Below are 14,416 nucleotides of genomic sequence, written 5' to 3'. Positions count from 1 at the left end.
ATAGGGCATCTACAACATCTCTGACCAACATGTGACAGTATTTTACCACCCTTACTGTAAAAAATCCTTCCTTAAATCTAGTCAGAATACATCCACTTTTAGTTTTTAACCATTACCCCTCATCCCATTGCTGTGGGTCATCCCAGAAAGATGTTCTACTTTGAGATCATTGTTACTGACCCAAATAACCACGCTGCACACAGCTGAACCCAGCAACCAGAGGGAGAAACTCAGGTCAGCAGACAAGGACAAGAGCACAGACCCCTCCAAGCACCACAGCCTTCCCATTCCTTACCCCAGACCATGAATGCAGCAGCTTTCCTTACAAAGGAAAGTTGTATATTTAGCACAAAAAGATTCAGAAGCTGATAACCTAGGCCAGCATTTTTCCATTCTAAACAACCTGGCTTAAAGAACAACAGCACACAACAAAGTCTCATGAGCAGACTTTAAAACCTTCTTAAAATGGAAATGTTTAGAAACCATTAGAGCAATGCACCAACACATCCACCAGGAAAAATAAGCACAGCAAATGCTGAACATCACTAAACCATTCTTCATGTGGTCTCATTTCAACTTACTTTTCCAAGAAGTTATATAGAAAGTACACACACACTTCTACAAAGCTGTAACACAGCTTCAATTCCAACTTTACAAGTGAAAACAAAACTTCACATTTCACCCCCAAAAAGGTTTTGTTTTTACTGTGATTTTGTTTTGTGTTGGTGTTTAGGTGTGAATTATTCTTTGTCCTCCCTTCCTCCCTTTTTTTTTAAACATGTAATGCAAAGTAGGTAAATACTTACAGGAATGTAGGAAAGAGAGAGTTTGAATTTGAAAAACAGTTTCTGAGACCTTATCACTGGAACAAATCATATGCCCTGCAAACTTTTCAGAAAACTGATCCAGGAAGGCTTGTTTAGAAACATCATGACCTGGATTCATTCTGGAATACTAAATGCAGGTGACAGTGATTTACAATATAGAAAAAAATTCACAGGTCAGCCTTAAGAATGAATTAATCAAGAATGCTCTGAGGCTGCATGCAGTTATGGCATGCTTGTGATTCTGTGGGCCTTTACTTGACCCTGGGAAGGAAACCCTACTGTCAGGAATAAAAGTTTCCACCAAACATCTGGTGAAAAATTATTCTCTGATGGGTTGACTTAGTATCAAATGACACACATTCTGATGAGCTTTAACAATTGCCATCTTCTCTAGATGAAATCCAGGCTAGTAAAAAAAAGAAGTCTCATTTCTGTAATACAGTGAATATTGACATAGCTGAAAGAACTATCAGAAAAAAATCCCACCAGTGTTCCCTCCTACGTCAGATCTTTTAATAAATAAATAATCTGAAAGGAGAGATTAAGAAAATAAACTTTCCACAAATTGTATAAATGGCTGTCATTTGTTTTTCGCTCCATTATATTTTTTACGCAAATGCCAAGTCTGGTATTTGCTTTGACAGAGCCTGCATGCAAAAATGATGTCTCCCATATGGCAGACTTCACTTGTACAGCTGATCAGGATTAATGCAATTTGGATGACCACGTCAAGGAGGACATGACTGTCCAGAACGAACAGTACAATCCAGAGGTTTCAAAATAAAATCATTACAGCTCAAGAAGGAAAACAAAGAAGACTCTTCGCAGCTAAACACAGCAATGCTGAACTGCAAACAGTTTCAAAGACTGACAACACCACCAAATAACTATCCTCGCTGTTCAGTACAACTTGTGTTTATTGTTTACAGATAAATCACAAGATAAAAATTATGTTTTGGGGCAGATAGATTACAGGGACTGACAAGAGACAAAAAAATTACACTTACGTCTACAGCTGATGTAAATGGGAACATTACTAAGATTAAATGGAGGATTTTTACCATATAAAAGGAAAAGAACAAATACTATTTTGAACAATGAATTAAATTTAGAGCAAATCCACAAAAGAAGCAATCGTAAATGTTTACACTACCCACACTCTGAATAAAATTACTGTTTTCCAGTTGGATTTTAGCCGCCCCCCTAACGGCCCTGTAGGTACCTATACCATCTGACTCGCTATTCCTTTCACTAGAATGACTGATTGCAAGCATACTGAAACAGCAGAAGAGGCTAATTCTTAGTAAAAACATTTCTCACTACTGACATGTCCCTTTACCATAGGTTCTAAGACTTACAGCAGCATTTCTTACTGTTTCTCAGTATTAGAGAAACACTCCTATGTATTAGACACCTTTTTGACATCTCTCAAGACAAAAGGTATGTAAGAAAAGAGAAAAGGCAAAAAAGAGAAAAGGCAAAAAAGAGAAAAGGCAAAAAAGAGAAAAGGCAAAAAAGAGAAAAGGCAAGAAAGAAAAAGCAAGAAAGAGAAAAAGCAAGAAACAGAAAAAGCAAGAAAGAGAAAAAGCAAGAAAGAGAAAAAGCAAAGTGTTGTGTTGGCAAAGCCTAGCAGCTTTATCACCTAGACAAAACATATTGAAGAAAAAACAGTGGGTAATTTCTCTGTATCCAAGCCCTGTAACTCAAATTGCATATTGTTTTCAAACTTCCACAACTTACCCCCTACACCAGCTTCCACAACAAAAAGGAACTTGGAAAACATTTTATGACACAAAGAAGGGAATGAGCTCCCTTTCATAGGCCTACACAATGGATTTCCATAAATGTGCTTTGAGTCAGCAAGGTTTGATGTGTCTGATTTTACAGCCATGTTTCATTCAACTTTTGCCTGTGGCTCCTTAAGGTATTTGTAGTGTTTTACTACTTCTCTAGTAAATTTCTTATGTCCTTGTCCCCTTTTGTTTCTCTTCTGTCATCCTTTCCCAAGTGGATGACACACTTTGTTTTCTCTTCCGTTTAGCTTCTTAGTACCTTACTTGCATCCTTTTATCTTCTGCAAAGTTGATTCATGTTTCACACCCTTTGAATCAACCTCTTACACATAAAGTCTTGGGGGAGAAGGTCACAAGCCATCTGAAAGCAAGTACTTTATTACTTATCAAAATCAATTTTGAACTACTGTAATGAATTGAAGTCCTGCCCTCCTTTTTTGGCTTTCAAATCCTATACTTATAATGCAACAATTTTATTCTCTAGACACAATAAACATGAAGCTTCTTAAGATGCAGGAATCAATAGAAGACAAACACAGCTTCTTAGCTAGGCAGAGCAGCTTAATGCCTAATAGCTGTAAAAAAACTGGTGATATACACAGCTCATCTTGATGACACAGTTTTCATCAGTCATTCCCTCCAATATTGCGAAACTTCCAGGTAATGACACACAGTAAGAACATCTAGTAACGTTTAAAGAATGCAAATAACCGATCTTCAAAGACAGAAGTTGCTGTCTACATCTACAGTTGCCCATAGCAGACTTTTCAAAGGAAGTGCAGCTCTGCCTGTGAGCAGATATAAAAGCTTCAGTGATGACTAATACAATTTTTGCATTACGATATCAAAAAAACACACTGCTATATGGCACCATGTTCATTAGTGATAAATGTGTGGTATTACCCCAAGAAAGAGACAAGCTAGTATCTCTACTCACCCTTACAAGGCTGGGAGCAATACATGAGCATGGTATCTTGACATTCTTCAGGCACTTTTCATGAGACATAAAGTTGCAAACTGTGGAAATAAAATAAGAATTGTGAGCAACTCTTCGCAAGCAAGGCACTTTAAGAAATACAAACAATCAAACAAAACTAAAAATGGAGTCAAATACAATTAGGAATACATCTTTTTAAACACGTTTGCTATTCCCTAGGTTTGAGAATGTACACAACTGAGCAGTGCATGAGCTCCAAGTTGTTTTGCTACCAAGATGCTGGTAATGGAAAAGGAAGGAGAGTTTATCCTAGAACAGTACAAGCCTACTGCAAGTCATGTCCTCCCACACTCTCTCTCTCCATGAGCATCAAAATGAGTTCTTAAATTTCAAAAAAAAGTTTTAAACAGTGCAAAGCAGCTCTTTGATGTAGCCAAACTAGAAGGACATATTTGCAAGTGAATTATTCTACAAGCTAGTGCATGTAGAAATGTATAAATGTGAGAAAACAAAGATTGTTACAAACTGAGTGTAATGGATGAAGAGACAAAATTCAAGCTCACCAATTACAGGCAGCTTTAGAAGTCAAGAGTAACTATTTCTTTTATTACAGGTTTATAATTCTATCCAAACTCCACAAAACAAGCTTTCAAGCATGACAGTGTTTTAAAAGATCATTTCTCATGGAGGAGATAGTTTTCCACAGCTTCTTACCATGAATTTGCATTACATTAAGCTGTATGAAGAAACCAAGGGATTCTTTATTTCATTCCCACCACCTCTGATCAATTCGGAACCAATAAATCATGCAGCTAAGGATTTGGAGTCCTCTTTCTTTCAGACCTACTCTCCACCAGTTCAAACTTGAAGCCTTGTGCAGATGCTCACTCAGATCCTGACCTCCTGAGTGGAAGCTCTGACCTCTCCCAGTGCCAGGGCACATCACTGGCCAGCAGCAACTGTTGCTGTACACAGGGGTTTTCCCATCCCTCCTTTTCAAAAGTACAGGGTACCACTTCCTAAGTTTCACAAGTATCTGACAGCATCCCAAGTGCTTCAATCTTCCCATCTGCAGTCCATCGTTGCCACTGACTGTATGCACTAATGCCATCAAAAGCAGTCAATTTTATCTCCTCCCTTTTCTCCTCCCTTTTCTCCAGCTCATTGACTTTTGCTTGCACAACACTGCTTCTTCCAGGCCAACTGAAGCATTAAAATCCAGGTCCTCCTCTCTAAATGGCTTATTGCCAGCCCATACAAAGTAAATTTTCCTTTTGGTAGCACAAAAAGGATTACATCTTTCCTCTCAGCACTCATCTTAACATGAAGCAGTAAGTACATTTTTTTTTTTCATTAATCTGCAAGTCAGAAAAAGAAGCACTGCAAGTTGCCACTGTGTTCAAACATGTTATTCATCATCTATGGTTGAACCTGGAATGATTACTGCACTGATGAAATAAAGTGGGAAGGCGCAGAACCAAATCTTCTGCTGGGTGCTATGAAATGTTACATGCATCTGTAAGGTTTATGGCTGTTCCCATTCAAATAGGGCAGATTAGGGAAGGAAACAGTCAAAGAAAGGATGATAAAGCAGATTCTTGCAGCTGCAAATGTAATTACTTAAGAGATTTGGAAGTGATCTCTATGGTGGGGAGGAGCACATAGCCTATCAGCGCAGAGGAGACCAAAGAAAGCAAAGTCATTGTCCAGGCAGAGGAAAGATGCCTCTCCTGCTCCAGAAAGCAGGTATGAGTCCACACAGAGAACTGGTGAATCCTCATCACTGATGTGTTATCTCAACACAGACATAGTGGTAACATGATGATAATTAAACTTGCTCCTTCCTGAGGTGTCAGCAGTATTTCTGCTGATGTTCTTAGGAGAGTCACCTGCTTGCAGTGAGAGCAGGTCTGTAGAAGCTACAGGAAAAAAGGGCCAAAGGCCACCTGCCCATTACCACCTATGATCTGAAATTTGTCACTCACACCCTGAAGACATCTGCCTCAGCCACTTGTTCAGATGACCTTGTCACTGCCTCAGAGTGCTGCCCAAAGTTTATCTGACCTGGCTAGGTGAGGGGAAATACCCTCTGAACACAGAAATGTAGTGACAAAGGTTCTCATGGCTCTGACCCATGAAAAGCAGAGTATGAAGCTTCAACTATAAAGAGGCAGATGTCAAGAACTTCATACAGAGGTGAAAGCTAGCCAAGGAGGAATTAGCAGTGACTAATGAAATTCAGTGAAATGACACTGGTTTTCCTCATTTTTCTAATTCAAAAGCAGGCTGGGTAGAAAGGAAAGCAGAGAGCATGGTGGTTCAGATTGATCACAGGAATTTCATGATCTGCAAGATGCAGCAGGCAACTGAAGTCTGCAAGACTGCTCTCTCCAAGTGGCTATTAGATTTAAGTGCACAGAAAGTCAACGCAGAAGCCAACTGAGCCCTACCCAAACACCTCACAGAATTCAGATAACCAGCTGACGGAAGAGATGCACCTCCCATGGACCTTGAGAGATGTTCTTTACTTATTTAGACTACTTGAGTCACTATGAGATACCATAATTTTCTGTTTGCACTGACAAACGCAGCAAAACATGATCCTGCATAAAGACAGTAATATATGGTTCAGATAAGGAAACACCTCATGACACAGAAACACATACCAAGTCAGCAACTTCAGAGAAGCAGTAAAACCAAACAGTGAATGAATATTCCAGACAAGGAATAAAATAAGAAGGTGCATAAAGGCTTTAATTGTTTGAGTGCATACAGAAGAAGACAACAAAGGAAAGAATTTCTTTCCTAAAATGCCAGCCAGAAAATTGAAGCATTTGCAAATAATCAAATTAAGGAGTATCAGGAGACAAACAGTGTGAGATAAGCAGTGCCCAAACATAGAAGGTAACATTCTCAGTGAAAGATTTTCACACGTTTTTCAGGAGCTGCTCACACAACTCCTCCTCTGCTTGTCACGTTCCCCAGGGCGTGGAATCACTCCCACAAGTCACCATTTTGTTCTTATTTTGCACATTCCATACAGAAAGAAATAAACCCCAAATGGCAGCAAACTGAAGCATTAACAATATTGGGGGGGGGGCAGGGAGGTGGTGGGGGGGGAGGAGCAGGAGAATCCTACATTCATATCAATAGTCCCAGAGAGTTTTAATTAAGTCTTAAGTTCTGACAGCTAGGAGAGGTTTTGTGGGTTTTAAGGGGTGACCTTTCATTAGCCAGAAGACACTGTATATGAAGTTTCAGTAGACAAAATGCAAAATTCTGAAGAAAAAGCATTTAAAGGAAGAGGACAGGCTAATCTCCTTAAATGATGAAGTTTTCTTGATCCATATAAATTCAGTGATGAGCTACAAGCAGACACATCTATGGGCTAAGTCAAAAGAAAGCTATTTCAATTGCAGCTTTCAGACACCGTACAAAACATTTACTTAAGGTTTAGGGGGCTCTCCAAGCTCCAAGCTTGTCAGGCATAGAGCTGGTCAGGCATAGAGCACCAACCATATTTGGCAAGTTTACCTTGAGGCCTTCTGCTATTCAATAATAAATGACTTCCTTCTTGTGAAAAATTAGATATTGCCAATGCTCAACAAGAAGCCATTTGGCCATCGGGCATCGCAGCGCTGCTCCCTGTCCACATGGAGCACAAGATCTGGGCTTACAGCAGGCTCTGACCATAAGCCTTCACTTCCTGGGCCATTTTTCTGACCACATTCTGTTTGACTCAGTGTTTTAATAAAGATAAAGGCCATGTGTACACATGACAACTCAGGGAGCATACAACCAGCAGCTCTCCAACATACACTTGAAAAGAAAGAAAAAACATCTCTCTCCAGGCCTCTCCAGCAAGGCAGGATATAAAAGCTGGGAATCACTATAACCCATGAGCTGTGTAACACTTCCTAGAAAAATGATGGCTATTTATACCCTCCAACATGTCGCACTTTTTCCACATAGGCATTTTTCTCTCTGTCCTCAAGACAGACTTCAAAGCAGAATCCAAAAGTCGGAAGAAAACAGTGAATTATGCCCTCAGGGACTCTAGCTATTGTATTGGTGTCCCAAGCAAATGGTGTCTGGGTGAGAATTGCTCATGATACCAGATATAACACATAATCTTCTCCTCCTTTTGAAAAGACCACACAGTCCTGAGGAAAAGTCCAGAAGGTGTTAAAAATTACTTTTGCTTCCTCTTTGGGAAAATACTCACCATAATTCAGTTCTGGTGTTTTTCAAAGAGAAATTTATTTGTATATTTGTATTTTAGCATGTTAGGTTTTATTTAATTTTTTCTTTTATCTTTAACACTGAATTCTAACTCTGCATTTGCTAAACATTTTTATAAGTAGAAATATCAAATTGCTCTCCAGGGAGGAAAAAGGAGTATCAACAGAAGAACAAAATGGATTTGATACTCTCCTGGAAGTGTGATGAGTTCAACACAAGACTTACTGTGGATCTACCCAGAGAGAGCACCCATTTTGAGCCTAACAAAAGCACTTGCCAAGTAACCTGCAGTTCCTCCTCCGACCCTCGGTTGGATTGCTTTCTGCCAGTCACCTCCTGCCACCCCTGCCTCAGGTTTTTATTTCCCGATTAACTTGCTGCAGTACTACAAGCAGCAGTAACAATCTGCTTCCTGCAACAATTCCCTCCCGCTGCCCTCACTGCAGGGTGCCACCACGCTTGAGTTTTGCAGCCTGTTATGAGCAGCCAGGAGCCATCAACATTATCACTGCCACAGTCACCTCGGTGACTCCCAAAAGCTCCTGCCCTGGAAGACAGAGGGGAGTTCCTGCAGCCAAGCGCTCTCTCCAAGCACACCCTGTGCGCGCTGGCACACAGCAAACTCCAGTAACCCACAGGAAACAACACACTGCTCCGGCCAACTGGCGTGGCCTGTCAAAGAGCCACCACAAGGGAACGTGTCATATTCTGGCATGAAGGGACAGTACTCAGCTCCTCAGTACTGCCTGGACAGCTTGGCAAATAATAATTTCATTTTGCTTGGCATTATTTGTGACTGCCATAACTTGCTTGCATTCTGCTCACTTTCACCAACTTCAACTCCCAGCAAGTGCCTGCCAAGTTTCTTCTAATCTTCTAACAAAGGTTACAGATTACTGCATGACCTAGTTGACTAAAGGGCTTCTTGTTTTTGAAACAAAACATTCAATCAGTAACAAATGGCTTAGAAACTCAGAATTTTTTTTCCAGCTATGAGAGCACACTATATTTTTCATTTTTGGAAAAAATTAAGTGCAATGCATTAAAGAACATAATAGCTTATTAATATGAATGTAAACTAAATTAAATGCAGTAATTCTCTGAGGTATCTTGCTAAATGTAAGACTTGGAAGAAGTCCCTGCCCTGGAGAGTTTACTAGAACGGATGGCCTGAGATATGTAGGAGTACTACATAAATGGAAAAATCTCTAGAGTCTTCTCTATAGCCCTATAAATGTACATAGATTACGTGAAAGAATTGCAAGGGGACTAAAATAAAACAGAGAAAGGAAAACGTCACATTCAAGATCTAATCAGGCATCAGGCTGCATCAGGCACCTATAGATTCTGCAGCAGCTCAGCCACTGCACAGAGAGAACCAGCATACTGATTTTAAACTGTGGCACAGAGGTGGCTTTTGTGCCAATCCTCCCCAGTCTTTTCCTATTAATGTCTAGCATTCAAGTTGCCTTTTTTTGACAATTACACAATGGGTACATATTTCCCTGGATGCACCATTACAACTCTAAGATCCTTTCCTCTCTATCTGCAAAAGCTGACTAAAGACTCAGCAGCTTATAAAAGAACTTTTCCTCCCCTTCATAACCATCACTTTACATTCAACCACCCCAAGCAATAAAATGATAGACTGAAATATACTTTTGTAGTCCTCAGCAGCTGGTGTCAGTGTAAGCTCTCACCTCACTACTGGCCTTTATAGAAGAGGTTGTGGACTGTTAATGGAAGAGTTGTGTAGCACAAACCCCACACTGTCACAAACCCATGTACAGCCTTGACTGAGTTCATTGCTTCCCTCTATTGCTTTTATCTGACACCCAGACCCAGGCAGGCAGTCAGTGTGTTTTTATTTTAGCATTTCACACATTGTGAATGCCAACTTTCAGTTCCAGGGGGAACCTTCCATGCACAATATCTTTGTTTACATCTGTTTTCAACTAGATGCTCAGAAAAGCAAGGCTAAGAAAAGGCTGTGGTTATGGTTACCAACTTACTCTGGCACCGGACTTGGGCGGCCAGGAGAATGTTGTTTATATCTTCCTAAGCACATGAAAATTTTATAGGATGAAATAAAGTTTCTATCAGATTAAATATTGAACAATTTGGGTTTTTTCAAAAACAGATGTCTGCAAGTGTTATAGATGATCTCTTTCTAAATACCTCATCTTTAAAAGGCTATTTTTAAAAAAAGATTAAGCAAAGGATGGAGAAACATGGACACAATCCTCATCAAGTATCTAAAGTGTAACTCAGCTTCTACTCTGAAGTGTCTCTTTGTACTCACAAGTAAACTTCCATACTCCAAGAATCTCTGTCCTCCTTTTTCATATGACAGCCTTCAACCCTTTACTGTATTTCACATATCAAATGAAACTCATCTGTAGTCACGCCCTTTTTTCATCTGAACAAGTCCCAGCTGCAAGAAGCAATGTTTTCTGTCAAAGACTGACAGGTCTCTGAAAAGACAGAACCATGCCCCTTAACACTTCCCACCACGCATTTACAGACTTAGCTGTGATGAGACCGCAGCACGCCACAACTGCCCCGAACTCTGATTGCCACAAAAGGGTACACAAGAAGTCCAGAAGGTGTACACGAGAAGTCCAGCTTCCTACAGGTGGCAAAAGGATATGTACCCTGTGGTAGCTTTGGTCAGAGCCTGCATTGTTAGCAGATGGTTCCAAGGGCCAATTGTGTCATGGCTGTGAACCCCAAAGTGACAAGCACCAAGTGTAGAATTTAGTTTTTGTTTCCCAGAGAACTGTTGGGATTCGGTGGGCCCCCTGGGAAGGTGTCAGCATAGCCATTTTTTTACCTTACCACTCACCTGGTGCAACAGAGCAGCAACCTCTGCAACAAATGAAGCTTGGTGGTAGTTTTCCCAGGGCAGAAGGATGTGCAGTGCAGTTTCAAGGCTCATGCTTCATAGCAAGCATGACTATATTTTAAATGCAACAGGTACAACAGAAAGAATAATGGCTCTTACCATTCACTCCAGAGAGGTAATTCATTCCAGCAGAGACTATTGAATTTCTTTTCAATACTTCCAGTAATTTTCATTTTCAGTAGCTCCAGTAGAGAGAGCATTACTGTTAAGAATGTCCTACAACTACATCTGACTACACAGTGTGAAGAGTTAAAGTCAGATTCTCACATGCTGTAAATCAGCACGACTACTTTCAGTTTACTAAAGCATAACAATTTACCAAAGCCAAAGATTTTTAACTTCAAGTCAATACACCAGACTATAAATTTGATCATGTAGCATACGTCTTCATTTTATCAAAATGAAATAATGAATTATGGGTAAAACTAAACCCTCAAAACATTATCAGGCTTTCTGTAAAGCTTGGTGCTTTGAACAGACAGCCATCAGTACTTCTAGCAATATAAATATTTCTCTTAAACAGACGTAATCGTTATGAATCTTTGTTCCGTATGTCACCAACTTCTATAAGGCATTCAACAATCCAGAACGAGAGGAAGTATTTGAATCTGCCTACATTGCAGTCTTTCAAGTAGTCATTCTCACCCCTCCCTCACTGAAAAAACAAACCTCAAACAAAACAAGACAGTGCTCAGCAACTGAAAAACTGCTTTTTTTGAGAGCGCTGTCAATCACTGCTAGAATATGAGAAAACAAGATGTTCTTTTATTGTCCCTCTTGTTCAGGAAGAAGATTTAAATACTTGTTCAGTCCAGCTAATATTCCCAGGGTTGCCCCGAAACATAGTAGAGCCCTCTGCCTTCTGGTGGATCACCATATCAAACTGCTTTACCTCAGAACCTGGAAGGGCTTCCAAAATTCCCATTTTTGTTTGCCATTGTTCACAGAGATATCACAGCTTCCACCTTGGTTCTGCCAGGACTCATAGTCATGAAATTGCATCACTGGCTTATATAAAGAAGCTGTTGACAAATGCTTGGGGAAGGAAGATGGGCACGGAAGTGCTGAACATGGAAGAATTTGTTTGCCCAGATTAGTTAATTAAAGTCCCCCATGCACACAAAGGCAAAGATGGCCACTGCAGGAGGCACAGCTACTGCACCGTGCTTCAAAGATGGAGGGAGGAAGGACAACTGCCTGTAGATAGACAGAGGAAAACAAATGAGAAATCTAGCAAGGCCAGGGAGTAAACCAAAAGCTTCAAAGCTGTTATGCAAGACAACAATAACAGTCTCTACTTTCCAAACAATGAATCAGTGGAACTTAAAGGGCAAATTAGCATCAAGACAATTCAGCTTAAGTCAATATAACTCTTTCAAAACAAAGTTTTATTTTGGTCAAAACTAAGTAGGTTATTTCCTCTGCTCTGCCTGTTCTTCCATAGCATATGCCTGACATAACAGAAGCCAAAATACATGTTTAATCCGCCTCTCTCCATCAATGGCTTTATCACTCCCTTCTGAAGTTGTCCTTGGTGCGCAAGCAGACTTATTTTGTTCAGCAGGACTGCCTTTGCATTCACTGAAGAGATCCATTGACAGTAAAAAGACAATAGCTTTCAGAAAATGCCCATGGGCTAATTAGTCACAGATTGGAGAAAAATACTTTTATTTTTTCTATCACAATGTTCTTAAATTATATCAAAAATACTTACCAGACAGGATCACTCAAGATGGTGGAGGAGTCACTATTTTCATGAGTAACTTAAAAGCAACACTTTTCATTTTACTAGAAGTTTGTGGGACTCAACTTTTACATTTGTTACACAGCTTTGAGCTACTTTTCCCTTGTACAGCTTGCCAACAGGGACGAATTTAGCTTTTATGTTTACAACTGTGACCACAGGCCAGTCTGAATACTGTGACTATTCACTGAAAGGAATGCTGGATGCAGCACATGGACTTCACCAGCTTATTTCCCAATTCAGCAGAAACATGCGAAGACCTGTATGCAATATTGGTATGCTCTCTCAGACAAAAACACAGCCTAATTTAAGTTTAGAACTCTGTTGCACAATGCTTGCTAAATGTCACCAGGAAAGCTGTCCCTAGAAGCTTTGGTCTTCCTAGAACTTTTCAAACAATGGTGAGAGAGGAATTTCAGAGGAAAAATCTCTGAAATCTTTAAGAAGTCAAGCATTAAAAAGACCCTCCTCTCTCACTCTGGTGAGAAACTTCATGCTTTTGCTTGTCTTAAAGTTCAATGAAACCACACTGTGAATACTCTTCCTCAGAAAACCCAAATGAAAACCTTGTTAAGGTTTTCCAGATGCCTACTGAGTATCCTTATAGATCATCTATAATCAATAGCTCTTTTGTTCCTCCAGGATTCTCTGGTCTTGTCACCTAGCCAGTCATACCTGCTTCTGTTTTAAATGGAAATACCAGTATATACCCTGTCTGATAAAAATGCAGTTTGCCTCCACATAATGTGTATTGCCTTGCACTTTATATTTCCAGAATTATCTGCATGAGAACACCTTCTCTTTATAGGTACAGATATTCCAAAAAAATGTTTTTGTAGCATCTAAGCTCTGTAAATGCAAGCTAGCACATCTGAGGTCCTATTCCTATTTGTATTTCAGATATGCTGGTAGACAAAAAATAACAAAGTAACAAGACCGGTGAAAATAAGACAAGCTACTTTTTAAGGAAACAGGTAAGTTCAGTGATACACTTGAACTGTCAATCCTTTGGTTATAGTAAGTTTGCTTGAATTATAGTAGCCTCACAAAGCACCTGGGCCACCTCAGCACTTCTCACTCTCTCATCCCTAAGGCTGTAAATATTCTGAAGCCCACAACAAGGTATCTTGCTTCTCCATCCTTTTGGTACTGTAAAACGACTACTGACAAATGAACTAAAGGAACTTCACCTGCCAAAACAGAACTCTCTCCATTCTCCCATCTCCTGATTCTACCCAGAGCACATTTTTTAGATCCTGCTAAGTGGGAAAAGCCAGAGCACCAACAGCTAGAGACAAGGGCACCTACACTGTGTGCTCAGTCCCACCAAGGCTTTGCACTCCAATGAAATAATAACTGCACAGAGAAGTTATACTACAGCAGCAAAAACAGCCATCTCCATTTGGTCAAGAGGCTTTTCTAAGTGATAACCACAGCCATTAGAAAATCTAGACACCCTACCAGCTGTGTCTATACACAGAAGAGTGGGCTATCCACTCCACTTTAGATGCTGCAGTCCACTCACTTTCCAGTCTGTACAGTATGGCCATTAAGGATACGGCCCAGATCAATATAGGTTGCGGTGTGAACAGAAAGAGAGCAGCCCTGCTGAGAAGCACTTGGGGATGTTGGTAGATAAGAAGCTGAGAAAGCATGGCCAGCAGGTCCAAGGAAGTGATTCTGCACCTTTACCCTGCTCTCATGAGACCCTGCCTGGAACACTGCATCCAGCTCTGAGATCCTCAGCACAGGAAAGGATGGATACATTTGAACAGCTCTTAAAGAAGGGTCACAGAAATTATCAGATGGCTGGAGCACCTCTCCTTTGAAAGGCTGAGAGACTTATGATTATTCAGCCTGGAAAGGCTCCGGAAAGGCTCCGGGAAGACCTCAGTGCAGATTTTTAATACTTAAATGGGGCATATAAGGAAGATAGCAGGGCCCATTGCAATAGGACAAGAGGTAATA

The 14,416-nt window shown here is 40.3% G+C and overlaps 1 protein-coding gene across 2 annotated transcripts in view; it reads right to left on the bottom strand.

The window, feature by feature from the left end:
- The window catches only part of DGKQ (diacylglycerol kinase theta), a 94,178-nt gene that overhangs the window by 65,389 nt on the left and 14,373 nt on the right, over positions 1-14,416 (bottom strand). For both annotated transcript variants that reach the window (XM_063422767.1, XM_063422766.1), the window contains exon 2: positions 3,558-3,637. In XM_063422767.1, the coding sequence (XP_063278837.1) occupies positions 3,558-3,626 (69 nt within the window). In that variant the 5' untranslated portion in view covers positions 3,627-3,637. The remainder of the gene's footprint in view (positions 1-3,557; positions 3,638-14,416) is intronic.

Source organism: Prinia subflava, chromosome Z (genome assembly GCF_021018805.1).
Source record: "Prinia subflava isolate CZ2003 ecotype Zambia chromosome Z, Cam_Psub_1.2, whole genome shotgun sequence".
In the NCBI taxonomy this organism is placed as follows: Eukaryota; Metazoa; Chordata; class Aves; order Passeriformes; family Cisticolidae; genus Prinia; species Prinia subflava.
Note: the sequence above shows the minus strand (reverse complement) of the source record. Positions and strands in the feature narration are given on the sequence as shown.